This window comes from Halichoerus grypus, chromosome 1, assembly GCF_964656455.1.
Source record: "Halichoerus grypus chromosome 1, mHalGry1.hap1.1, whole genome shotgun sequence".
Lineage (NCBI taxonomy): Eukaryota > Metazoa > Chordata > Mammalia > Carnivora > Phocidae > Halichoerus > Halichoerus grypus.
This window is the reverse complement of record NC_135712.1, coordinates 207813870-207839085: the sequence shown is the minus strand read 5'-3', so window position 1 is coordinate 207839085 and position 25216 is coordinate 207813870. Positions and strand designations below refer to the sequence as shown.

The following is a 25216-nucleotide window of genomic DNA, read 5'->3' as shown; positions in this document are numbered from 1 at the left end:
CCTCCCCCGCCCCCGTGGGGTAGCCTTAGCAGATCCCCTTGCCCACTGCACAGACACACCCAGGGTCAGAGCCCCAGTCGACGTGCCAACACGCATCACACATGCCTTCCTGTCTCACACACACGCACACACACACACGTGCCATTATACAAACGTGTGCACATCCTCAAGAGCCGCCTCCTTCCTCGCACACAGCCACGTCCAGCAGCACACAGGTACGCACACACAGGGTTACCGCACAGCCCGACCCGCCTCCCCAGCGACACACACACACGTGGTCGTGAGCGCAGGAAGGCTTGCGCTCGAGCAGGTACACTCACACCTCGACATAAAATAGCATCTCACAGACTCACACGCCCCGCGCCTCCCAGTCCCAAGCAAGCACAGGCAGGGCCCTCGGGGGACACCAGTACATCAGGTTTATTTCTCCTTTGCTCTCAAGGGAAAGCGGGTATCCAAATCTAGCAAAAACGGGGCCCAAGGGAGGGGAGCAGTCCCCTGGGTGGGCCTGAACACCACGCTCACCTCCCCTGGCGCGGGGCACAACCCATGGGGCACAGCTCACCATGGCCCGGACTCCTTGTGCCTCAGGGCTTCAGGACAGGGCAGAGGCAGCACCAGCATGCGGGGAAGGTCCCCCGAGAACAGAGGCCACGGCCCAGCCTGTGGGCCGGCAGATCCCCCTCCACGTCGGCGTCTGCCCGCTCAGGCCTGCAGCCTCCAGACCTCCAGCGATAGGCCCCCGGAGGCGGCGACCACCAGGTTGCCCTCCGCGCAGATCTGGGAGGGCAGGGCAGAGGTAGTCAGGGGCGCTCTGGGCAGCTGGGCAGGGCGCGTAGGGCAGGGCCTTACCCCATTCAGCACATTGTTGTGGCTTCGGGTGCAGATGGTCCTCGGCGGATCCGTGGGCACATGCACCTGGTGAGGGGCAACGGGCGAAAGGGCGAAGGTCAAGACGTGCGCCGCCGGCTGGTGGGGCCAGGGTAGGGACGGGGCCTGTCTCGGGGCCTCACCCGGATGGTCTTGTCGGTGGACGTGGTGTACAAGGCCCCCAGTGAGTGTTTGATCCCTGTAATCTGAGACCTGTGGCCCACGTCAAAAGACTGCAGAAAGGAAGGACGGGACACTCAGGTAAGGGCTCGCCCAGGGTCCACCCGCCAGCCACCCAGGGCGTCAGGAGGCAGGGAGGAGGCCCAGGGACGGTGGGGCAGGGGCAAGCTCCCTGGCGGACCCGGACAAGCTGGAAGCGGCCGTTGTGGTTGGCGAAGACATGCAGCAGGCCCTGGTTGTCACCAGCCCAGAGCTGGGGCTCCTGGTAGGACATGCAGAGCAGGTAGGAGTCCAGCTGTGGGAGGGATACGGGACAGAGCAGCTCAGACCAGGCCAAGCCACCGCCCCGGTCCGTCCGGGCCCGCGGGGAGGGCCCACCTGCAGCCGCTGCAGGACGCTGTTGGCGCGGCGGTCGAACACCACGAGCGTGTGGTCCTCGCTGCCCGAGATGATGTGCCGGTCGTCGGCCAGCAGCGCCAGCACCGCGCTGGAGTGCAGCCGCCGGCTCTTCAGCAGCGCCGGGCCGACTTCGGGAGGGATGCGGGAAGGGGGGGGGACATCAGGCGGCACGAGGACGCCGGCACCTACCCCGCTTGGCACCACCCTTGCACTGCTCTGCGCGCCCCCATCCCGTCCCTCTCCCCTCCTGTCCCAGCTGGGCCTGGGCCATCCAGCGCCCCCAGATCTCGGCCCTCCCATCCCCCCGTCCCAATCCCGTCCGCTCTCAGTACAGCGCAGACCTCAGCAAGTCCCAGCAGAAAAGGCTTCCACCTGCAGGCAGGTCGGAGCCAAGCCGCCCCCTCACGACACCCCCACCCGCCTCTGGCCCCACCTGGGCAAAGACCCTCTAGCCCTTCAATTAAAATAAGAATGAATAAAGAAAGAAACAATGGAAAAGGCTTATGTGCTGGGCAGTGTCTTCCTAGGCTTTTTATGTAACTAACATTTAATCCACCAAGGTTCCTACTGTCCTCTCCTCCTATTAACCCTATGGCGCTGGAGTTATTAATCCAGATTTCACAGAGGGAGAGACTGAGGTTCAAGCTTGACAGCTAGGAAGTGGGGGAGCCAGGGTCCTAGGGGCTGCTCCACCTCCCACAGTATTGAGGCTCAGAGGGCCTCCCATCCTCCCCGACACCCCAGATAGAGGGGGCTGCCTCTGTCCCCAACCCCCATCCCCCCCAAGCTGCCTTCCTTGTCCCAGCACAGCACGGGCCACTTGGAGTGGTCAGCGTCTGGTTGTGACTGTCATCCCAGCCAGGCTGTGAGGGCCAAGGGTCTCCTTCCCCAGCATGACCCCGGAGACCCCAAGCGGCTCTCCTCTCCCCACCTGGTTCCCAGGGCCCCCGGCCCACCTCTGGGGTCGTAGACGGTCACCTTCTTGTCATAGGTGCCAGTCACCAGGATGTCAGGCCGGTAGGACAAGCACAGCACAGCCGCCTTGCCCCTGGGAACACACGGACCCCAAGGCTCGGGCTGTGACTAGGTGGGTCCCAGCCCGGCCCCACCTCCCCGCCCAGGACCCCACACACTTTATCTCGCCGAACTGCTGCCCATCGGCCGCCATGTCCCAGAGCTTCACCGTGCTGTCCCAGGAACCAGAGCACACGCGGTGGTCCAGCGCTGCCAGCGACCACACCCAGCCCTGCAGACCGGACCCAGTGGTCATCCCCGTTTCAGAGGTAACAAAATTGAGGGTCGGAGGAGGGAGACGACTGACCCAAGAACCCAGAGCAAGTCCGCTCCAAGTAGAGGTCAGGACATAGGTCGGTGGGTCTGTCTGACTTCAGAGCCAGGAGCCGAGGACGTGCACGCCCACACAGAATGATATTCCTAAGTCAAGTCCCTGCCAGAGTCCGCACCCGTGGTGGTTCGAGGCCACTAACAATGTGACTAAAAGCGGGGCCTCCGCTCCATGACCTGAGCAAATGAAGTGCTCTCCCTCAGTTTCTTCACTGGGAAAATGGGCACAAAAAAACAACCCCCGCCTCAGGAGCCAATAGGCACAAAGCACTGGCTGGTGACTAACTCATTCCTCACCAGACTCCGAGGAGAGTGCTGCGTACCTGGTCGGTGCTACAAATGAGGACACTGGAGCACAGAGAAGTTGAGTCCCTTGCCCAAGGTCACACAGCCAGGGAGTAGCAGAGTGAGGATTTGAGCCCAGTGGCCTAGCTCCGAGACCAGGCTCTTGGCCACCTGCCTGGACCACCTCAATGACTGGTGGTGGTGCTCCTGCACGGCCGCCTCTCATGAGCTGACAGCCATGCTCAGAGCTTTGTGATCCCCACGGGCAGCCTCGTAACTGCCCTGCCCTACGCCTCTCAAGGTATACCTGATGTCTCCCGAGTGCCTCCTGTGTATCCCAGCCTAAGCGAAGCTCTACGGCATATTCATCTCATTCATCCTCATCCTAACCGAGCCCTAGACACAAGTAGAAACGGAGGCCCAGAGAAGTCCTACATCTCACCCCAGCATCGCACTAACAATGGCAGGGCAAGATTTAAATCTATGATGTCTGGTGCCGAAACTCATGCCCTTAACCGTGGCACCCTACCCAGGCCCCCCGCCTCGTGCCCGTCTTGCCTCCTAACCCCTCACCTTGTGGGTGCTGTTCTTCTCGGTGCCCAGGGCCTTGACTAGAACCTGGCTGGACTCCACCCCCAGCTGCCGCAGATCCCACAGGTTGACGTTGCGATCTCGGGAGCCTGACAGACAAAGCGCTCCACCCTGAGAAGAGAGTGAGGTGGTGGTGTCGGAGTCACCCTGGTCCACCCCTGCCCCCCACCGAGCCCCACCTCACCTGGAGCAGCAGCACCGAGTCAATGGAAGCAAAGTGCCCATCAGCCAAGCAGAAGTACTCAGCCCAGCGCCCATCCTCCGCCCAGCGCGACAGGTGTTGCTCCAGCTCGATGCAGGCTGTCGGCCAGTCAAAGTCCTCCTCTGTGGGGCATTGTGAGCAGGGTCCCCAGTGGGCAGGAATCCTGACGTCCACACCAGCTGTCCAAGCCCACCCCTGGCTTCCAGGAAGCCCAGCCTTCACCAGACTTGGAGAAAACCCCACCTGGATCCCTCACCCCACCCAAGAAGGCCCAGGATCTAGCTTTGGGACCACCAGCCACCCACCTTCCAAGCAGGTCTAGGACTACTCACCCCAGTTTCCAAAAAGTGGGTAACTGGAACCTCGGGACCACCTTCGCAGGCCTCAACCCCCAACCCAAGTGTGGAGGATAGTAGCCTCAGGATGTTAAGGTCCTGCCTCAACCCCACCATGCATCAGAACTAAGACGTTTTGCCTCCATGATCTTAACCAAACCCAGGAAAGTGTTCTCAAATTAGTGTCTGTAAACTTGGGAACTTTGTCGAGATGCAGAACTCAAATGCTTGCAGAGATTCAGTGGTATAATGGAGCTCAAGCAGCTGTTTATCAAGCTGTTCAGGAAAGCCCCATCAATTCAAGGTCACCAAGCTGTCTTATCCCCCAGGGATCAATGAGCTCAGGGGCAGGAGGAATTACCACCAGCCCCAGACTAGGCTAGACCCTGGGCTTGAGGATCGATCTGTGATTGCTGGTATCAGGGATCCTAACCTCTAAGATGTAGCTTGGGATCAAAGGTTGCAGGCTCTGGGCCTTTAGTCCCTGCCCCACCACTACCCAGGTCAAGACTGTAAGGGTGAGGCGCTTTGGCATCACCAGTTGGATTCTTGGCCTACCCTGAACCCCAAGAGATTCCAACAGCTAAGACTTCAAGTCCCTGTGTCAACCCCCAGCCAGGGGTCGGGGCCGTGGTACCACCAGACCCCAAGCCTGAGGCTCATTGGATCCTGAGTTCAGGGACCCCAGCCCCCCAAGGCAGATTTCCACAGCCCCAGGACCCCCAGCGTCTGGCTCACGGTGCACCCAGAGGTCAGGGGCTTTGGCACCACCGGTAACTACCTCAGCCTCCACCCAAGCCAGGACAACCAGGAAGCCTGCTCCAGGGCTGTGCTCACAGCACCCAGCCTAACCTGGGCAGCTGACCCCAGCCCCCAGGCGCGCGCACCTTCCACCACTGGGTAGGGCGCGCGTACGCGGCGCTGCGCGCGTAGCCTCCAGGTGACATGGTCACGCACGAGGTCGCGCAGCGTGTGGCACACGCGCGGCAGGACGTGGAGCACCAGGCGCGCGTCTAGGTAGGCGCAGATCTCGAGCAGCAGCTCCGGAGGAAGGCTCAGCAGTCCCGGGACCCCCACGGGCGCACCCTTGGACGCCGCCCGCGGCTCCAGGGCGCCAGGGGATGCGACTGGCGCGGACAGCAAAGGGGCGCGTGGGGGCGCCTGCCCGACTTTCGGCGGACTGAGTACGCGGGCCACGTAAGCCTCGGCCTGCGCGTCCGGGTCGGGCTCCGACTCCGGGTCCGAGTCATCTTCCCAGGCGCGGGGATCGTCGCGCGGCCCCGGGGGCAGCTCCATGGCGACCGGGTGGGCGCGGCCAGCCGGGCCCTGTCAGCCGAGGGCCTCGCGTCCCGTCTCCTAGGCAGCGCGAAGGCACTTCCGGCGCTGCTTGATGACGTTGAGCGCTGGCCGGAAGCGAGCCGCACGTGGGGAAACAGGCTGGATCCCGGAATCCCGCTGTTTTGAGGGCTCCGGTGGTGCAGCTTCGTTGGCCTTGTGCTAGAACATGCAGACTCCTTCTAACAGCGTTTGTTAAACAGGCACCTGACTCAGGTTTGACGCGGCTCTGTCAAAGGCACCTCTCACAGGTGGCACTGAGCTTAGACATGCAGTCCCTCGGAGTTCGCAGTCTGGGCCATATAGGGATTCCAGCTCCTGTCTTTCCTTCCGGGGGCAGAAATGTGCGGTTGTACCGCGGAGCCTCAGATTCTCCTAAATGACCTAAAAATCCTCCTTATCTCTTATTTACTGAAACTGTCTTTTGAGCAAGGCATTAACCGATCCATATAAATGTCTGAGAGCACTTGCCGTTCTGCCTCTTCAGATACCCAGGTATGCTCAGTTATCACCTAAGCAGTGAGGCCTTCTCACAGTACTCTACTGTAAAGACGACCATTTTACCAACGTTCTCTCTTCCCTCCCCACCTTTTCTCTATGGGACATATCACTGTTCCGCTGTTTATTTCCTATCCCCTTACTAAAACGTACACATTTGTCGAATGAATGCTGGATATATGGCAATGTCAGCTTTTTGTTTGTTTTCCCAAGTCGATGCAGGGGACCTTTGGCCCTGTTGAGGTTGCAACAAGATTTTATTCTGAGGCTGTGTGTCCCAAGAACTTCGCAATTTCTCATTTGCCTCAGTAACTGTCTCATACTTATTACACCTCCCACAGGCCAAGTGCTAAGCTTCCTACAAAAATGTCTGACCTGCCCAGTGACCCAGAGTTGTGAGGTTAGCCAAAGATGAGAGTGCTGCAAGACTCTGCCCCTTAGTTTAGTCTAAGGCAGATGGGGATCTTGAACCTGGGCTGTAACACTAATGGCTCCCTTTTAAATTGAGCTCAAGACGTTCAGTGAGCTGTAATTACATTCCATGGGACACACGACACGTATATGTTACATTCAATCTTTGTCGTTCACATTCAGCTTCCCATTTTACTAGGAAGAAAAGTGAGAGGCTTGGGGTCCCAAGAAATGTGCCTGGTTAATTGCTTACTTATTTCCCTACTCCTGAATTATTTCATAGAGTCCTGGGCATCCCCATTTCTAAGGCGTCCCAAGCCCCCCTCCAGATCTCTTCTCTACTGCCAAAGCCAAGGATACAGGAGGCCAGATGGAGACCAACGGTTTCACAAGAAACTGATCTTTACTCAACAAAGTTCTACACAAGTGGAATCTCACGCCACCTCGGCGCCAGTCCCCAGCACAGCACAGTAACAAATGGACAGACCCTGGAGCCCGTAGGAGGAAGAGGGTGAGGGGGAAGGAGGGATGTGGGACAAAGAGGGACTGCAGATCGAGGCCAGTCAGGGTCCGCAGCCCTGGGCAGGGGAGAGGGTTGAGAAGCTGAAACTTCGTTGTGCAAAAATCAACCAAAAATAAATTAAAAAATTAAATAGTTTTCTTTAAAAAAAAAAAAAAAGAAGAAGAAGAAGAAAAGAAAGAAAACTAGAACCAGGCTCCCCTTCCCTGAAGGTGGCTGGAGCCCCCCCATCCTGGGTGGAGAAGGGGTTACCAATCCCATCAGACACCCAATCTATCCACAAACCCCAAGACCCAGCAGAGGATGCTCCAAAGAACTGGATTACCAGAAAATTAAATGGTACCTAATTTTTTTTTCTTTTTTTTTTTTCCTTTTTTTTTTTTTTTTTTTTTTAAACAAATGGCTTCCAGAGACCTGCTGGAGTTTCACAGGGTAGGGAAGCCAGTGGAGTTTATGGAATGTGCACCAAGTGCCCCTCGGAATAGAGGCAGGGCCTGACCCTGTCTGGGGAAGACACAGGGCTATGATGGGATTGGGTCCAGGGCCCTGCAGGATGAACAGAACAAGCCCCAGGCTGTAGGAATCCAGTCAAAGCCCCACAAAACTCCCAAAGGGGCCCCCAGAAAAGTAAAAGTAGGGGAGGAGAAAAAGGAAAACACTAAGGGGGCTGCAGGGCCCGGTTCAGTTTTGAGGCCAACTGGGAAGTAACCACACCCCCCCTCTAGGAGTGCCTCCCACACCGTGACTGCATCCCCAACCAATCCCAGAAGGTCCCCTAGAATCACTGCCCCGTCTGGTGGGGTCTTGTAGCCCACTGGGAGTTGTGATGAACAGGAAGCCCCAGGGACAGAGAGTGGGGTCAGGGGGTGTACCACGTTCTCCTCCTCCAAAGCGCTTCATTTCCTTCTTGCTGGCAGAGCATAAGCTTTCATCCTCTGTCCCCCATCGGTTAAAGGCCCCGGCCGCAGCCCTCAAGTTAAAACTCAGGCTGGAACCTGACAGGAGGGCTCTCAGAAGCACAGAGAAACGGGCCGCCCTTGAAACAGACTTGCTTATGGAGAGACACAGGGGGTAGGGGTCAGCAGCTCTGGCTGCCCCCAGCTCTCTTCAGGAAAAAGGCCCTGGCCCAGCGTCTTCAAAAGTCACTGGAGCACAGCTGCTGGGGGGGGGGGGGGGAGGGGAGAAGAAAGGGCAACCTCTGGCCAGACCCAGCCCCTCTGGCCGTCCCCGCTCTTCTGGCTGGGACCGAGCAAGGAACGGGGCCACGCAGGCTGTGGCTGCCACCGAGCTGGCAGGAAGTGTGCGGAGCAGATCCCGAAGCGTGCGCGTGCTGACTTGGCGGCCCGGAGACGGCCGTCCTCTTCCCCCGCCCCAGGGGCCCGGCGGAGGCCCCCACCCCACCCAGCCCTCCCCAGTCACCAATGCCGGCAAAACAGCAGAAGCTTCTTAAACTCTAGATGCAGGTTACACGGAAGGCCTCACGGGTTAACTCAGGGGTTCACTAATTCTACTGTCTCCATGCAGTCGGGGAAATGGTGGGGCGACCGGCCCAGCCTGGCTGGCTGCAGCGCCGTACATGCGTGTGTCCGCGGGTGTACGTGTGAGCGTACGTGTCTCTACAAGGACCCCCCTCCCCGCCTGCTTTCCCCTTGCCTCAGCCTAAGCCGGAATCGCTCGGCCGTGTTGAATCTTCCCTCCCGCGAGGCTGGCCCAAATGGGCTGCCAGAGGTGACCCCGACTGAGAGCAAAGGGCCCTTGCTGCCAAGAAGTCCCACCCCCCCTCCCCTGTTTGTAGGATGAGTGTGGAGACCCCACCCACCTGCCCGCTGGCCGCCAGGCCACACACACTCATGGCAGGTAGGTGGACGGGGAAGGCGTCTGGATTTGGGTCCCGCTCACTCCTCCCTAACCCCCCTCGACCAGGGCACGGCGACTTCTGGACGCAGCGCGCTCCCCAGCAACCCCTCCAACGACGCAGACAGAAACCTGTGGAGAGAGGCGGGGGTCAGGGCCTGCACCCCCCACCCCCCCCCAACAGCAACGGCCCGCCGGCGCGCAGCCTCCTCACCTGGCAGTCGTGACGCTCGTCTAGACCCCGTAGAAGGCAGCCAACCTCTCCTTGAGCAGAGGCGGGAACTGCTCTGAGAACTGCTGCCAGTTCTCCTCCCCAACTTGGTCTTTGAAGCCGTGGAGAATCTGCGGGGAGGCGGGGGGTGAGGCGCGCCCCAGCGTGGAGCCGTCTGAAGGCAGCCTCTCTCCCCAGAGGCGCCCCCTCGCCCCCCGCCACTGCCTCCCAGGAGCTCACCTTATAAAACATGTCCCGAAGGTCATCCTTCGGGCTCACCCAGGAGGCTACAGCGTCGCAGAAGAAAATAAAGTCCTGAAACGTGACAGGTCCTGTGTGAGGGGCTGCCCGAGCCCTGCCCCAGCACCTTCCCTCCGAGCCCCAGCTGCCCCAACCTGCACGACGCCCCCGGGGTTGACGCCTATCATCATGCAGATGCCTCGGAAGGCTGAATCCTTCTCCTCGTTGTCCCTGATATTCCTGAGGGACGTGCACCTGTGGGGGAGGTGAGCGGCAGGCAGTCAGCTGGTGGGGCTGGGGCAGGATGGGCATCTGTGGGGGGCAGTGGGGAGCAGCAGGTCAGCGGGGCTGGGGTGGGACACGTTATCTACGTGGGGTGGGGGGGGTTTCAGCAGGTGATGGGCTGGGATGGGCATCTGGGGGTGGACACAGACAAGGGAGCAGTTCCGGCCCGCCCTCCCCCACCCCCGCCCTGCTGCCCAGCCCACCAGACGCAGGCCCCACATGGTGGGGGGGGGGGGGGGCACACACCAGGGCCGGATGAACTGCTGCAGCATGGGTGCCACCTCCTGTGGGCACACGTAGCCCAGGCGGCCGATGGTGATGGCTGGAATGGCAGAGGGACTCGTCAGGCGACCTGCAACCCCGAGCGGCCCCGGGACGGTACGTGGCGGGGCCTCTGGCACGAGGCACCAGCCCCGCCCCGTGGGCCCCAAGGGAATAGGCCCAACCAGGGTCTCCCCGAGGCATCTTCCCCGGGGCTCTTCCCAGAACCCCTTCCAGGTCTTTCCAGACACCTTCCCTGGTTCTTTCCCGAAGTCTCTTCACCACTACCCTCCCAGCTGGGAAGCCCAATCCCAGGTAAGGGGACAGCAACTGCTCAGGCCTGGTGCCCACCTGTGTTTTCCAGCAGCGTCTTGGGTGTGTTGGGCCGGTTGATGATCTCCACCAGGTTGTTGAGGACCATCTGTACGTAGGGCTGCATCTCCGCCCCTGGGGGACCAGTTGGTCAGAGGCCCGCAGAGCCCATACCACCCATGCTGACCCCCAGCTGCATCCAGACATTGGCCAACTGCACCCAGTGAGGGAACAAAGAACATTCTCCAGCTGGTGCCCGGCTCAGGACCCGTGGCCAACCAGGGACAGACCCACACCTTCCAAACACCAGAAGCTTCCCTGAAGTCATTGCTCAACACCAGGGTTAGACCACATTACCCAGATTCCCCGGGGGGGGGGGGGGGTGGAGAGAAGGGAGGAAGCGGCCAAAATCTCCCCACCAATCCCAGTGGGCCTTTCAACCAACTGCACGGGGTGGGAGGTCACAAACAATCCAATCAGAATAGGCCTCCTGTTTGGCCTCTTTAGAAAAACCAACCACAGGTGCCCTTTCAGCCATTTGGCAGGATCCCTGAGGAAACGACTCAGAGATGTCTTCTTGCACACCCAACTGCAGCGATCCTCAAGAAGGCCCAGGGCTCTCTTACGGGGGACCTGTCAGGCGGAGCCCAGGTCCTGCCCCCAGCAGGGAACAGGCCAGCGAGGGGGGAGATGCAGGGCACTCACCCATCTGCATGCAGATCTCGCCAATGGCCCAGGTGGCATTGTTGCAGACAGAGATGAACTCAGGGTTCAGGTTGGTGCCCAGGATGGGCATGAACTCAGCTGGTGGGGAGAAGGAGGAGTGCTGAGCAGGAGGGCCAGCCAGGGTGAGCTCCTGGACCTGGCTGGGCAGACCCCATCAGACAGTACGAATACAACCCAGTTTGGTCACTGTCCTCCCAAAGTCATTTCTCCATCATTTGAGGCCAGAGCTAGGGTCATGGGGTCACGACAAGATGGGCGTCCTACCGATACAGGGCTTGACGTGGATGAAGCAGGCTTTGGTGAGATCTCCCAGGAGCGCGAAGGAGCTCTGCCGGACCTCAGGCATTGAGTCCTGGGGGGGGGGGGGGGGTGTCAGAGCAGGGTCAGTGTGGCAAGGCTCCCTGCCCCCCAACCAGCTGGGGTCCCAACTAATCCCTCAGGGCTGGGAAGCTGGGGGAGCAGTCCCTGGGGCACGGCCTGACCCTGTCACTTCCCATCACAGGCCCCATCTGTAAATCTGGGACTTGGGGCACACTGAGCCATAGTGTACCCCTGCCCTGCTCGGGATACTGCTACGGCAGGGAGCAGGCCTAACCATCCTAACACACTGGGCATGCACGTGTGTAAAGCTGGAAGGGCTTCTGCTTTCATATTTCCTTCTTCTAATTTTTTTTTTTAAGTAATTCCCATGCCCAACGTGGGGCTACAACTCACGACCCCCAGATCAAGAGTCACAATCTTCACCGACTAAGCCGGCCAGGGGCCCCTCGTTCCTCTTTTAAATTTTCTACATTGTTAGCTTATTCAATGAGATTTGACTCACGTCTTACTTAAATCACTTTTTAAAAGAAGTACAAGCTTCCCCCACCCTCGCCCCCAGTGGGTCCCTTTCTCCAGATGTCCTCTGGGCGCCACCAGGGCCCCGAGTCACCCCAGGGTGGCCCGCATGGGCTGCCGGAGGGCTTCCCTGCAGTCGGAGGGTTTGCAAGGGGCCCACCCACCTGCATACACTGGAAGAGCAGTGTCATGATGTTGCTGCGGGCCACCAGCTGTTCCACGTGGCCACCCAGGCCCTCAGCCAGGCCACTGAGCAGGTCCAGCGCCACAATCATGAAGTCCTTGTCAGGGGCCTCGTACTGCTCAGGGTGCTGGCTGTACATCTGGGCACATACAGGGCGGGCGGGCAGGTCAGGGCAGTGGGCCCGGGCGAGGGCAGCCGCAGAGGAGCGGGCGGTGGGGCAGGGGTGGTGAGATGCTCACCATGGCCTGGGCCAGAGTCTTCTGCACCAGGGTGACACAGCGCTGGTAGACGGGCTCGCAGTAGGGCAGGAAGCCACTCTGCAGGGCAGTGGCCACCGATGACAGGCACTGGTCGGGAGGAGGGCAGGAGAGGTGAATTCGGGAAGGGTGGAGCAAGGCTTTGGGAGAGGTCCGGGAGCCCACCCACCTCCAGCAGAGGGAAGAGGTCCTTGTCTTCATCCTTGAGCTCGTTCCACTTCTGGATCAGTGGAGGCATCAGCTTCTGGATGTATTCCTGGAGAGGGAGCGTGAAGTTGGGGCTCCTGGGGGTGGGGGAGCAGCCTGGCACCAGCGGGGCTCCCCGTGACTCAGAGGCACCTACTGCCTCAGTGATGAAGTCCGAGCTCCTTGCTGGGGCTCATGGGGCCCTCCGAGGCCTTGCCATCCAGCCAGACCTCCAGGCCCATCTTGTCCCTTCCCTTCTCTCCGTCCCGAGCCCCGCCCACCCCGCTCGGCCAGGGTCAGCAGCTCCCCACTCCTGCAGGCCCCTGAGCTTCCCCAGCACAGCACTTACCACGCTGTCTCAAAACTGTCTGTCTCCCCCACTAGACTGGGAGCAGGGCGAGGGCAGGGGCTGAGTCTGTCTGCCTGCCTGTTGAGGTCATGCCCAGGTCCCTGGCGTGCAACACGGGGTGGCCGCCAGGTCACTGGATGCAGAGGGGCATGAGGCTCGAGAGGGAGACGCTGTGGGGTCTCACCGGCTGGTTGAGGTGGTGGCCCACAGAGTCGGCCAGGGTGCCGATGGCGTCGTAGAGGATGAGCAGGTTCTTGTGCTGGTACTTGCCGAAGGCGAAGACGAGGGTGTCCAGGATATAGCTGAGGTAGGGCACCAGCTCTGTACAGGCCTCCTCCTCCAGGGTGGCGAAGGCGCTGCAGTGGGGAAGGGGGTCAGTGGGTGGCCACGGGGGGGCTGGGCCTGGGGGGGGGAAGGCACGCCCCTGGGATCAGCCAGTACGAATACGTGAGAAATCAGCGTGATGTCAAGGGACATGAGTGTCATCACTTCCCAGAAGGCAGCCGGTGGGGCAGGGGTGGGGGCTGTGGGGCCAGGTGTCGAAGGTCACCTGCAGGCCGCCTCCTGCACCCTCTTGTTGCCATCCAGGATGCGCTTGAGCAGCTCTGTCATCAGAGGCTTGAGGTGCATGTCGGGCGGCTGGCTGACCACCCAGTGGGCGTAGCGGCTCAGCGTCCAGCAGGCGATGGAGCGGACCAGAGCCTTCTTGTCCGACAGGCACTGGATGAGGTGCGGGATCAGCTCCGGCAGGTAGGGCACCATGCCCTGCATGCAGCCTGCAAGGACCAGCACAGGGCAAGCCTGAGCCCGGCCACAGCCACCCTCCTGGGAGAGCTCAGCGGCATCTAAGGGCCGGGGGACGGGACGGGGATACTAAGGCTGGGAGGGAAAACCACAGAAACAATGGCTCAGTCACAGAAACGGCGGAAGGGGGTACCTGGATGGGTCAGTTGGTTAAGCGACTGCCTTTGGCTCAGGTCATGATCCTGGAGTCCCAGGATCGAGTCCCGCATCAGGCTCCCTGCTCAGCAGGGAGTCTGCTTCTCCCTCTGACCCTCCCCCCTCTCATGTGCTCTCTCTCTCTCAGATAAATAAATAAAATCTTTAAAAAAAAAAAAAAAAAAAAGAAACGGCGGAAGGCAGGGCCAGGATGGGAGGCAGCATCAGAACCAGCCTTTCCCCTCCATCGGCGCCACCTGCCACGGTCACTCATGAATTCAGAGGCAGCACAGTGACCAAAATGGACAGAAAGTACTTTTCTTTCAATTTTTAAAATTTTATTTATTTTTTATTTCTTTATTGTATTTATTTTTTTAAGTAGGCTGCATGCCCAGCGTGGAGCCCAGCACGGGGCTTGAACTCAGGACCCTGAGATTAAGGCCTGAGCTGAGATCAAGAGTTGGACACTCAACCAACTGAGCCACGCAGGCACCCCTCTTTCCTTTTTTTTTTTTTTTAAACTTAAGCTCTAGGGACGCCTGGATGGCTCAGTCAGTTAGGCGGCTGCCTTCGGCTCAGGCTGCGATCCCAGGATCCTGTGATCGAGTCCCGCATCGGGCTCCCTGCTCAGCGGGGAGTCTGCTTCTCCCTCTGACCCTCCTCCCTCTCATGCTCTCTGTTTCTCATTCTGTCTCTCTCAAATAAATAAAATCTTTATAAATAAATAAATAAATAAACAAACAAACAAACTTAAGCTCTACACCCAATGTGGGGCTCGAACTCACAACCCCAAGACCAAGAGTTGCACGCTCCACTGACTGAGCCAGCCAGGCACCCCAAATACTTTTCTTTTGAAACATTTCTTGGATGTTTGAGAGTTTTCTATTTTTCATCTTTTTTTAAAAAAAACTGTGAACAGGGGCGCCTGGGTGGCTCAGTCGTTAAGCGTCTGCCTTCGGCTCAGGTCATGATCCCAGAGTCCTAGGATCGAGCCCCGCATCAGGTTCCCTGCTCCGTGGGAAGCCTGCTTCTCCCTCTCCCACTCCCCCTGCTTGTGTTTTCTCTCTCACTGTCTCTCTCTCTGTCAAATAAATAAATAAAATCTTTAAAAAAAAAAAAAAAAACTGTGAACAGGGGCGCCTGGGTGGCTCAGTTGGTTTAGTGTCTGCCTTCAGCTCAGGTTGTGGTCTCAGGGTCCTGGGATCGAGCCCCACATCGGACTCCCTGCTCTGCGGGAAGCCTGCTTCTCCCTCTCCCACTCCCCCTGCTTGTGTTCCCTCTCTGGCTGTGTCTCTCTCTGTCAAATAAATAAATAAAATCTTTAAAAAAAAAATCTTTTCCCACCTCGTGAAGCCCGTTAACATACGCACACATGTTACCGTAACACACACTGTGCTTATTATATAAGGAAACCTTTCCTTGAATAAATTTTAAAAGCTCTCCAGGGTGGAGGCTCCTGCTGCCGGGTCTGAACCTTCTATGACAGGCCTGGATGCTGAGGTGGTCACGAGTGACGCGGGCAACACGTTCATATTCCCGTTCACCCAGCTGCACCATGGGTGGCCGGGGAAGTGGTATAAATCTCTCGGCCCCCCAGTCTCCCCATCTATGCACCCCCACCTCATCAGGTGGGCTGCCCGTGGTTATCGCCGAAGCCGTAACTGTGCCGACAACCCACAGAACTGCTGTCTGTGAGAATTAAAGGGAGGGCCTGCATCGTGGGGCCTGGGGGTTCCATTCAGGCCCAGAGGCCGAGGAAGAGATTCAAATCCGCGAGCTGTTTGGTGGGGGCTGAGCAGGCCTCTGAGAGAGAACCTGCGGCTGGGGTCCGCCGGGCTACACGACACAGCCCGGCCCGGAGCAGCTCCGCCGTCTCCTGCCAGCACGGGGCTCCGAGGTCGGGCCCGACCACGCCAGTGGGGCACTCACCCTCAGCGATGGCGCCCAGCACCAGGATGCCTGACTCTTTGACCACCCACTCAGGGTGGAAGAGGAGGCCCTTGAGCAGGGGGAGTAGGTGGGGCAGCAGTTCCTCCCGGAAGACGTTGGCCAGGACGTCCAGCGCAGCTGCCGAGCACTTCCCTGGGATGGGGAGGGGAAATGTGGGGGCAGGCTCAGGGAGGCCCTTTGGACAGGCTGCCAGCCTCCTAGACTGCACCTCCCCAGGATCAGAGATCATGATTAGAATCTTCACGATCTGCTCTGAGTAGGTCTCTCATCACCTCCCGAGAGGCAGCCCCTGGGCTTGCTGCCTTCCCCCACCACCACCCAGCCCCCACAGGCCGGGCCACGCACTCAGATTCCAGTCGGACAAAGCATCGTCATCATCATCATCCTCTGCGTCCTCTGAGCCATCAGGCCGCTCAGCCTCATGGGGCAGCGTCACTGTGCGGGACTTATGGAAACGTGGCTTGATGTCCTGCTCACTGTCGGGGACTGCCTCGTCCTCCTCCACGTCCCCCTATGGGGCCGGGCAGATCACTAAGCACCACTGGGAAACCCAGCCTCAATGCCCCAGCCCTCACCTGCCCGTTTATGCCCGGCGGTGGGCCCTGACTGACCTTGAGCAGAATGATGTCGATTTCTGAGTACTTCATTCCATTTACCAGGATGGGGATCAACCTGTTGGGAGAGAGGCTGCTCATCGGGATGCAGGGGCCCCCGAGCGGGAAGCATCAAGGAGCCAAGGAGCAATGTAGGGAACTTAGGGGTATTATCCTGACCTAGTTTTAGCCACTGGGACTCGGGACAAAGCAGACACCACTCCTGGCTCCACAAGAGGGTTCTTGACCCAGACCTGGCCACTCAGAGAATTCCAGAACTCTGAATACACCAAGAAGCTTAGAACAGTGTCTGATCCCTAGCATACTGTAAGGCAAGGAGGACTTACGGCCCTTCCCTGGGATGGGCCAGGTCAGACGAGCAAATAGGCAGGGCAGCTCATCTCCCCAGCTGGAGCCCATGCACTTGGGAGGTGGAAACTGATTCACGACTCAGGGATGGGCAAGTGATCCAAGTGGGTCAAGGAGGGTCAGCCCTAGGACTTGTGCTGGAGATACCGGTTGAGAGAGAATTTCTTTCCTCTGAGGTTCCTAAGCTTGAAGGTAGCAGAAGGCCCCAACACTACCAAGGGGGAAGGTCGTGCCTGACGGCAAAGGCAACACTGAGGGCGTAGATCTGATATCACACAGACGTCTTTTACATCCTTTTGAGCACCTGGATCCAGTTGTGCCCAAAGCCTTTGTCAACTTTTCATTTTTTTCATCTATAACTTACCTAATTTTTAAGTCATTAAAAACTATCTTATCACTTACCAAATCAACATACACAGGGATAGAAAGTAAACGGAGATAGAGAACACAGACTGAGGGTAACACAGGAGATAATCAGAGGGAAGGCAGAGCACAGAGAGGGATGGAGGCAGAGGTGGGGCAGAGGGCAGGGGTGGCACTCACTGGACCAGGTGGGAGGCCAGGACTTCCTTGCAGATGGGCTGCTCGGCCAGCGTCAGCCAGAACTCACAGGCCTCCAGGGCCACGTTCTCATCGTGGTCCTGGGTCCTCTGCAGCATGTACTAGGGCAGGGTGGGAGAAAGGCTAAGGCCCGGCCCGGCTAGGGGTGCCCTCCCCACCTGTCGCCCGCCCCACAGAACACCTGGGCCTGCCTTGGTGGTGCACACCTGGATAATGCTGTGCATGTGGGGGATGAGCCTGTCGATCCGCACTTCCAGCAGCATCACCAGGGCACGGCACACGTTCTTCCGCACCTCAGGGTCATCGTCCACGGCCAGGGCGAACAGGTGCTGCAGGGAAGGTGGGATCAGCTGCAGCACGGCCCTCGGCCCTTGCCCTGCTCAACCCCGGCCCGGCAGCCCACCTCGATGAAGGTGTCAATGTTGTCCATCAGCGCCTGGGCCCGGTCCATGATGAACTGGTTCACGCAGGCGATGGCGTGGGACCTGGCGGCGAGTGGGCACCTGGGTCAACCCTGGCCCCGCCCCCTCCAGGCCCCCCTCCCCAGGGAGCCACACCCACCGGATCTTTGGGCTGCAGTGCTTAAAGAACTGTAAGAACTTGGGGATCATGATGTTGAGCGGCCTGTTGAGGGCATCACTGTCCAGGAGCTCAGACGAGTCTTCGCAGATCTTCTGCAGGGCTCCGAAGGCTCCCTGAGTGGAGAGGAGTGGGCAGGCAGCCGTGAACCCCAGTCCCGCCCCAGCTCCCACCCAGGTGGGCCACAGCTGGTCACCTACCTCACAGGTGTTGTAATCCTCCGAGTTGAGCAGGCTGCACAGCTGGGGCAGCAGCTCGGGCCACATCTGCAGCTCGCCCTTGGAAGCGATGGTGGTGATGAGAATGCCTGGGGCAGCCGGGAAAGGACGCTGCCTCAGGCTGCGTGCTAGGTGCGGGCCTGCCGCGCACGCGCTCCGCTGGCTCGCAGGCCGTCCGGGCGCAGTCCCCCAGAAGCCCTACACACTCCTTTCGAGATCCTCTGAGGCTTACTGTAAGCCAGCTCCGTTGCAGGCCCTGGGATGCAGCACAGAACTAAACACAAAATCCCTGCCCTTGGGGGCTGCTTGTCTAGTGAGAGAGGCTTCCAGGTAAAAATAAATGAGCAAAAGACCTGGGAGGCTAGATGCTGAAAGCTAAGGGGGGGGGGCGTTAAAGCAGAAAAGACGGCTGGCAAGGGCGGAGGTTGAGGGCAGCAATTTTATTTATTTAAGTTTATTAATTTTTTTTTAGCAATCTCTACACCCAACGTGGGGCTTGAACTCACGACCCTGAGATCAAGAGTCTCATGCTCTTCTGACCAAGTCAGCCAGTCGCCCCATTTTAAGATGGGTGGCCAGAGGAGGCCTCACCCGGGTGATACCTTGCTATGTGAGCAAAGACCTGAAGGAGATGAGGGACAAGCTATCCAACTCCCGGGGGCAAGAGCATCCCAGGCAGAGGGAATGGCAGGTGCGAAGGCCTGGGGCAAGGGCAGGTCCAGTGTGCTCCAAGATGGGTGAGGAGCCAGAGGGGCTGAGCAGAGCGGGCTGCGGGGGGGTGGCAAGTGGGAGGCGGTGAGGGCTGAGAGATGACAGGCGCAGGTTGTGACAGCCCATAGAGCCCTGGGGAGACTTGTACTGCTGAGTAGAAGCCCAAGAGCGGCCTGCAATAGGCATGTGCAGCGCGAGGGCCAAGAGGCGGTCTGGCAGCTGAGCTGAATTCAGGTGAGGGCGGTGCAGAGAGTGTACTGGAAGCCAGGAGGTGGCAGTGTTTCCCCAGCAGGGGTAACGCTGGCCCTGCCATCTCTCCAGATGACCCTGCCTCCTGCTTCTGCTGGGGAAGGCGTTACCTGCGGTAGGGAGACCGTGAGGACTGGGAGTGCAGTCCCAGTCCCAGTCCCAGTCCCATCCCTGTCTGTGCGACCTTGGCCACATGGCCTGACCTCTCTGTGGCTCAATGGAGGATAAAAGCACGGGCCCCTAGGACTATTGGAAGTTTCAATACCTTAATTCAAACACTCAGAGCAGAACCCGGCTATCTAGTGAACTTGGTAAATCTGATCTTTCTGCTGGCCTCCCAGGGGGTGTTGTCAGGGCTAAGGGTAGCAGGCCCCAAGATCAGGACTTCTAGCAAGCCCGTATCTGGCTCAAATTTAATACTCTTTTTCTGTCTTCAGTGCACGTTTTTAAGGTTATCTTCCCTTTACCCCATGCAAATATCTTTTCATTTAAAAGTCACATACAACTTTCTCCTAAAAGCAACTTTTAAAAGTTGACGTTAAAGAATAAAAACATAAGTCGGTTTTATATCAACTACATCTCAGTAAAGGTGGGGAAAAAAAGCAAGTCAATGACAAAGAACTGGGTTGGTGTTTCTCAGTAGCGAAGACGCATGAGGTGAAATTGCCGGAGAATTCTCAGTTATCCTTCTGTTAACTCGCTCAGGCAGCCCTCCGGGAGTCAGGAAGGCTCCAAACGCAAACCAAACTCCCATTGCACCTCATCATTATTGGTGAGAATTAGCTGAAGACACCAAACTCCACAAGATTGGGGGGGCCCTCATCTTCTAATGTGCTACACCCTCAGGACCTAAACAGAATTCTGGACATGGAATGACTGCCTCCAAAGTGGGAATGGCTGCTTCAGGAGGGCGTGGTTCAAAGCACTAGACCTGCACTGGTCGCTTTTGAGCTCTGCTACTTACCAGGTAAGTCCCTTAACATCTCTGTGCCTCAGTGTCCTCATCTGTAAAATGGCAATACTAACAGTACTACCATCCACGATACTGGAGTAGTCAGTGAATCGATACCCTTAACACGCTGAAAAGCTCCTTCGCTGAGAGTAAGGACTTGGGGCGCCACTCGCTCTCACCTATGGTAGCTCGGATGAGTGAGGAGGCATCACCAATGTTGTTGAGACACTCCTGTTTGATGAAGTCGGCCACAGGTGGCGGAAAGCTCTGGTAATGTGCCTTCACGTTGTTCTTGAGGATGAGACCACTGAGGGAACGAGTTGGCTCATCTGGGGGTGGAGGGCGGAGGGTCAGGGGAGCACAGAGGAGAAAGCGGGGTCCCGCCTGAGTGGAGGGGCACTGGGAGCATACCTTCCGACTTGAGTCTGGTCAGGACAAAGATCAGGTAGTTGTTGAAGTCGGGAAACTGGTTCAGTTGTTTGAGTTTCTGCCAGGTTGTTAAGGGACTTGGGAGACAAGGGCCTTCCCCAGGTGGGTCCCCTTACTGTCATGTAGCTAAAAGCCCTTCTGACCACTGGGACCAGGCGGACAGCTCCTGAGACCCCCTGTCAACCCCCGTGCCAGAACAACACAGCGCTACAGGCACACCAAAGTCATCCAGCGGGTGGAAGAGCACACCTGAGCTTCCCATCCACTCTCGGAGACCTGGCCGGAGCAGGAGAGGGTTGGCAGGGCCGCGCTGTCGGACCAAGGCAGCTGCTCCTCGGTCCTGCTCATGAACAGTCCCATGTTGCCTGCTTTTTTAAAAAAGAAGGGAATCCATATTTTCAAGTAAAACTTGCTGATAGTTTAAATACCTTAAACTTTAACTTATTTTAAGCATCAACCAGGAAAAAAAAATGTTAACCATAAACCTAAACAAAAACTAAGTGCCAGCCAAACGTGTTCCTTCCCTCCCCCACAGGGCCACATTTCCTCTGGAAATGGGACCCAAGAATTCTAATCCCCAATTCTCTGCCAAAGCTAGCTCCTGCCATAAGAGAGTCTGGGAATTAGGGAGTCAGCCCCTTCCTCTGGCCTTCAGGGGCTGCAGATGTCTGCCCTGTTCCCCCTAGGCCTGGAAGGAAGGAAGGAAGGAAGGAAGGATACGTCCTGCACGATGCGCTGCGTGGCTGTGTTGGGCGACTGCGAGTCTTTGAGCAGCTGCAGGACCTGCTGCAGGCCCTGCTCATCTGGCTGCCAGTCCATGGCGCAAGGTGAGCTGCGGAGGTAGGGGCTGGGGTCAGAGCTGGGTCCCGGGGGCCCCGTGTGAGGCCCGGGCTGAGCCCCCGTGGAAGTGGCTGTAGCGGCAGCGCGACGGGAGCGCCCTCGGCGGACAGGCGGAGGCCGCCGATCCACACCAGCCCAAGTGCGGGGTCCCCGCCAGCTGCGCCATCCACGTCCGCGCAGTCTCGGGCTCGGGAGCGCAGGTGAGGGGATATGGAAGCGGGCCACGGCCCTCAACGGTCCCAGCACGAAGCTTTCGTTCCAGGGCGGCCCATGCCGCCTCCCCCGGCTGCGGGCGTTACGGCTTCCGCCAGCCTCACAGCCGCCAGGCAAGGCCCCAGCCACCTGTCCATCCAGGGGCCCTGCTCCAGACCGCGATAGCGCCCCGGTCCCCGTGGTCTCCCCGGTCCAAACACGGCCCCCAAAGAACCCTCTTTTTCCGAAACCCAGCCCTCAAGCTCCGCCAGATCCCAGCCGCCTCCTCCGCCTCGGTCTGGTCACTGAGCCTCCCAGATGCACGGTCCCAAGGTGCTCCAATCGTCCCGATCCCTGCCACCTCCCCTAATCCGTCCCTCCAAACTGAACCGGACGCCAGACGCTCCTCTTTTTGGCCTAGCCTGTCTCCATCCAGAGATTCCCCTTAATCCGGTCCGAAGCAATCCCCGGACAGGTCCGAGTTGCCTCTCCGAATGAGAGCCAGCCAATCCCGCCCACCCCGTGAAAGATGACCCCTGGACAGGTCCCTGTCGCTTTCCCCAATCAGGTCTGGCCAAGTCTTCCCCCCCACACCCCCACCTCCTGCCCCAGTCAGCATTAACTCCTGCTGGCGGATCTCTGTTGTTTCCCGTAATCAAGTTCGGCCAAGCCCCCCACCACCTCGAGGTGGAAACCCACTTCGTCCGATCTCTGCAGCTTCCCCCAGTTAGGCCTGGCTGAACACCTCCCGGAGCATTCCCCCCAACGGATCCTAGCGACGCCTCGAAGTCAGACCCAGCAAAGCCCTCTAGAACGAAGTCTGACGACCCTCCCTGTCAGGGTCCAAGAAGACCCCCAACTTTTCAATGAGGCCTTCCCCAACCAGATCCAACCAAAGCCCCGCCTAAATATCCCCCCCACACACACCCGATCCTCATGACATTCCCCAATCAGGCCCTAAGCAGTCCCCAGGCGCTTCCCCCAGATCCCCTCCAGCCCGACCCCAGCCGCCCCACTGGCCCGATTCTCGAGGCACCGGGGTCTCGCCCGGCTCCGAGGCCCCACCCCCTAACCCCGGCTCGGTTTCCCCCTCCCCCGCCCCGGCCCGCTCTCGCTGCCTCGCGAATGGGGCCCAAACCGGGTTCTCGGCCTTTCCCGGTCAGGCGCGGCCCCGACGGCCGGGCCGCGCGCGGCGCAGACCCGGAGCCCCGCGGGGGTCAACGCAAGCCCGGGCCCAGCCGGTCGGGCTTCGGGTAAGGCCCACTTACCCGGCCCCGGGTGGCAGCAGCGGCGCCTTGCGCTGCGGCTTCTCCTGAGACTCGCGCGGAAGGAGGGAGCCAAAGAGAGGGAATGAAAAAAAAAAAAAAAAAACGCGGCCGTGAATGAACCGCGGCGGCTTCCGTACGCCGTTCAAATTGGCCCAGCCGAGCCAATCGGAAGGCACAGCTGTAACACGTGGAACGGCACCGGGGAGACCGAGGCCCCGCCGAGGCCGGGTCACGTGACCGAAGTGTAGGCGGCTCGCCTGGCCTCTCTGGCCGTTCGGTCTTCCCAGCGTCTCGTTTCCTCAGCGTCTGTCACGCAGGCCTGACAGCAGCTCTTTGCTGGGAGCTGAGTTTGGTGGCGCGTGGGGACTTTTGGTATGTGGTGGACCCGTGAACCTCTCGGCCACAGCCAGTTGTGCCTTTCACCCCCTTCTCTACGAATAAAACTGGGCCTCCCCCCGCCACACGCATCCAGAAGGTGCCTGAGAAGAGCACAATAGGTGTCCTCAAGGAAAGATCGGAGGGAACTGAGCCTAGCGTGAATTTTAGACCCCAGAGACAAAGGAAGGACTAAGCCAGACAAAGGGGGTGCCTAAGATAGGCTGCGTTCCTGCAGAAGCCTCTGCCACATTTTGTGTTATTTTCCAGTACTGTTTGATACTTTTTACAAGGATATGAGAAAAACCCACAAGGATATAAAATTCTAAACGAAATGAATAAACGCTGAAGCGAAAGGCCTAATCTCTTTCCCCACCTGGAGCTGAATGAGGTGAAACAACCCAGGAAATTTAGGCAAGGGCCGGGTCATGATGAAAGACATCTTCATAATCCTTGCGCCATCTGAGGATAAAGTAGGGCACCTCTTTTAAGAGTGGAGCAGCAGACGAGGGAGAAGCTGGAGACCCTGGGGCCTCGGTTTCCCCCCTCCTGGCCAGGCTGATAAACAGATGGGCAACCTCCTGCCACTTGAGAGTCTTAAGTTTCCCCACTAGTCAAATGGGTATAAGAATAGTTTGCTGGGTTAGAGATCATCAAGTTAAGCATTACCAGGCCTGCGGCAAATCGTTCTTTAAAAAACTTGTTTTTTACCGGGAGAGGCTCAAGGCCGTCCTGCCACTGTATTCAGCCACGCCCTAAGCCAATATTTACTGAATTTAATCAACTAGGCCTCTAATCCCCAAGGACAACCCAGCCCTGTCTTGAGGGACTTTTTGGCTCCAGGAGTGGTAGGTCAATTTTTGCTCCAGCCTGGAGGAAGGGGACAGGTTTCTCAGCCGACTTCCCGTTAGCAAAGTCAGTCCCCCTCTGTTCATTCATGAAAAACAGGTACCTAAGACCTCTCCTGACAGCCAGCACTGGGGCCTTCCAGACTTGAAAAGGGTCGGCTACTGCTTAACGCCACTCCGAGACTCCCTAAAGGAGCATTCCGGTTTTCTTCCTTTGCGGGACCGAAACCCGGCTGGAGAGACACGTGCAGAAAGCTGCCGCCTGCGCATGCGCAATGGCCTTCCCTCGCATACCCTGAGGCGCGAGAACTACAAATCCCGTCTCACCGCGCGCCCGCGTAGCCGCGCTTAAGGATTCTGACTGTGACTCAAAACCCGGTGGTCAGGAGACAACCCCCCCCCCCGGAGGTGGGCGCTGAGCGGAAGGAAGAGTGATATTGAGGGACTGGGACTGGAAGTTTCGGGAGGTGTGCTAACAGTAGGAGTTTTCTGCTCAGGGTTGGGAGTTGCCCCAGATAAGGATCAAATGGGAAGAGAGCTGGAGATGCGCGAGAGAATTTAATGCTCACCCTCTCCTATTAATATGTCAAGTTTCCAGTGATCCTTAGCAAGACTCAGGGGAGAGGAGAGTCAGGCAGAATAAAGTGATCCCTGCTGTTTTTGTGGTCCACGGTATTGGCCCTCGTGTGATCACGGAAGTCTTTCTTCCTACCCCCAGCTAGTGGATTTGAGTTCTGAATCTAGGCTTTTCCATTTCTTTCACTTTTTCTTTTTTTTTAAAGTAGGCTCCATGCCCAGTGTGAGGCTTGAACTCAGGGTCCTAAGATCAACCGACTGAGACAGCCAGGCACTTCATATCCCTATTTCTTAAGCACCTACTTTACTCCCTGTCAGGCAGTTTCCAAATGTAGTTCTCACAACAGCCCTGTACACAGCAAACTTACTCCCAACTAGAAGCACTCAGTGCAAAAAAGAAATTCAAGGAGCTGGTGCCCAACCGTGAATCTGAGATGAGAGACAAAGTCCTCTCCGTTTACAACAGTCTCCCTATCTGAGCATCTCTTCACAGGGCACCTGTGTTTAAAGGTCACCATTTTTCAAACACGTCCCCCAACCCAAGCCAATTGCTTCACCCAGAGAAACAATGACAGCTGTTTTAAATAATGTCAGGGTTAACACTGACTTAAATATTGCCCTTACTTTAGAACTTGACTGTGGAGATGCTTCCATATTCTACCCCTATTATTTATTTGAGAAGGAGGGAGAGAGAGAGCACGCACGCGCACACAGAGGAAGAGGGAGAGGGAGAAGCAGAAGCAGACTCCCTACTGAGCAGAGAGCCCAATGCGGGGCTCCATCCCAGGACCCTGGGATCATGACCTGAGCTGAAGACAGACACAACCGAATGAGCCACCCAGCCGCCCTTACCTGTTTTAGACATGAACAACTTGAAACACAGAAAAGCTAAGTG

General features: G+C 58.2%; 2 protein-coding genes, 1 long non-coding RNA gene and 2 other non-coding genes across 8 annotated transcripts; 1 reads left to right on the top strand and 4 right to left on the bottom strand.

Moving 5' to 3' along the window:
• Window positions 1-396: 396 nt before the first annotated feature.
• FBXW9 (F-box and WD repeat domain containing 9) lies at window positions 397-5646 on the bottom strand. Of its 2 annotated transcripts, XM_036110882.2 has the most exons (10): window positions 5094-5646; window positions 3854-3993; window positions 3652-3780; window positions 2583-2695; window positions 2406-2497; window positions 1429-1577; window positions 1232-1345; window positions 1014-1103; window positions 853-918; window positions 397-780 (listed from the first exon to the last, which is right to left on the bottom strand). In XM_036110882.2, the coding sequence occupies exons 1-10, from the start codon at window positions 5500-5502 to the stop codon at window positions 706-708; spliced, it is 1377 nt and encodes a 458-aa protein (XP_035966775.1). In that variant the 5' UTR covers window positions 5503-5646; the 3' UTR covers window positions 397-705. The 2 variants fall into 2 exon arrangements, with proteins under 2 accessions (XP_035966775.1, XP_035966774.1); XM_036110881.2 differs by having other exon boundaries at window positions 1014-1345.
• Window positions 5647-5921: 275 nt separating this feature from the next.
• Window positions 5922-7155, top strand: LOC118547397 (uncharacterized). Its single transcript, XR_004923074.2, has 2 exons — window positions 5922-6036; window positions 6734-7155. It is a non-coding gene; the product is annotated as an uncharacterized LOC118547397 (long non-coding RNA).
• Window positions 6835-22632, bottom strand: TNPO2 (transportin 2). 3 transcript variants are annotated; one of them, XM_036110855.2, is made up of 25 exons: window positions 22523-22632; window positions 20943-21054; window positions 20205-20280; window positions 19973-20122; window positions 17864-17970; window positions 17646-17779; window positions 17488-17569; window positions 17291-17413; window positions 17067-17185; window positions 16173-16233; window positions 15907-16072; window positions 15541-15693; window positions 13223-13448; window positions 12857-13028; window positions 12307-12393; window positions 12120-12227; window positions 11861-12019; window positions 11124-11211; window positions 10839-10937; window positions 10173-10268; window positions 9807-9912; window positions 9431-9530; window positions 9276-9350; window positions 9039-9166; window positions 6835-8956 (listed from the first exon to the last, which is right to left on the bottom strand). In XM_036110855.2, exons 2-24 carry the CDS (start codon window positions 21039-21041, stop codon window positions 9059-9061), a joined length of 2694 nt encoding a protein of 897 aa, XP_035966748.1. In that variant the 5' UTR covers window positions 21042-21054; window positions 22523-22632; the 3' UTR covers window positions 6835-8956; window positions 9039-9058. The 3 variants fall into 3 exon arrangements, with proteins under 3 accessions (XP_035966748.1, XP_035966749.1, XP_035966750.1); XM_036110856.2 differs by having other exon boundaries at window positions 9807-9882; XM_036110857.2 differs by having other exon boundaries at window positions 9065-9166; window positions 9807-9882.
• LOC144380261 (small nucleolar RNA ZL2) lies at window positions 11007-11082 on the bottom strand. Its single transcript, XR_013444269.1, has one exon. It is a non-coding gene; the product is annotated as a small nucleolar RNA ZL2 (small nucleolar RNA).
• LOC118547401 (small nucleolar RNA SNORD41) lies at window positions 13098-13167 on the bottom strand. Its single transcript, XR_004923076.1, has one exon. It is a non-coding gene; the product is annotated as a small nucleolar RNA SNORD41 (small nucleolar RNA).
• Window positions 22633-25216: the final 2584 nt, after the last annotated feature.

Coding starts and splice junctions, on each gene's coding strand:
- FBXW9 (XM_036110881.2), bottom strand. CDS start 5,502: ATGGAGCTGCCCCCGGGGCCGCGCGACGATCCCCGCGCCTGGGAAGAT. Junction 2,498..2,582: donor CAGCAGTTCGGCGAGATAAA/GTGTGTGGGGTC, acceptor GTGTGTTCCCAG/GGGCAAGGCGGCTGTGCTGT. Junction 1,578..2,405: donor GACCGTCTACGACCCCAGAG/GTGGGCCGGGGG, acceptor TCCCTCCCGAAG/TCGGCCCGGCGCTGCTGAAG.
- TNPO2 (XM_036110857.2), bottom strand. CDS start 21,041: ATGGACTGGCAGCCAGATGAGCAGGGCCTGCAGCAGGTCCTGCAGCTG. Junction 12,020..12,119: donor AGACTCTGGCCCAGGCCATG/GTGAGCATCTCA, acceptor GTATGTGCCCAG/ATGTACAGCCAGCACCCTGA. Junction 10,269..10,838: donor CGAGATCTGCATGCAGATGG/GTGAGTGCCCTG, acceptor CTGGTCCCCCAG/GGGCGGAGATGCAGCCCTAC.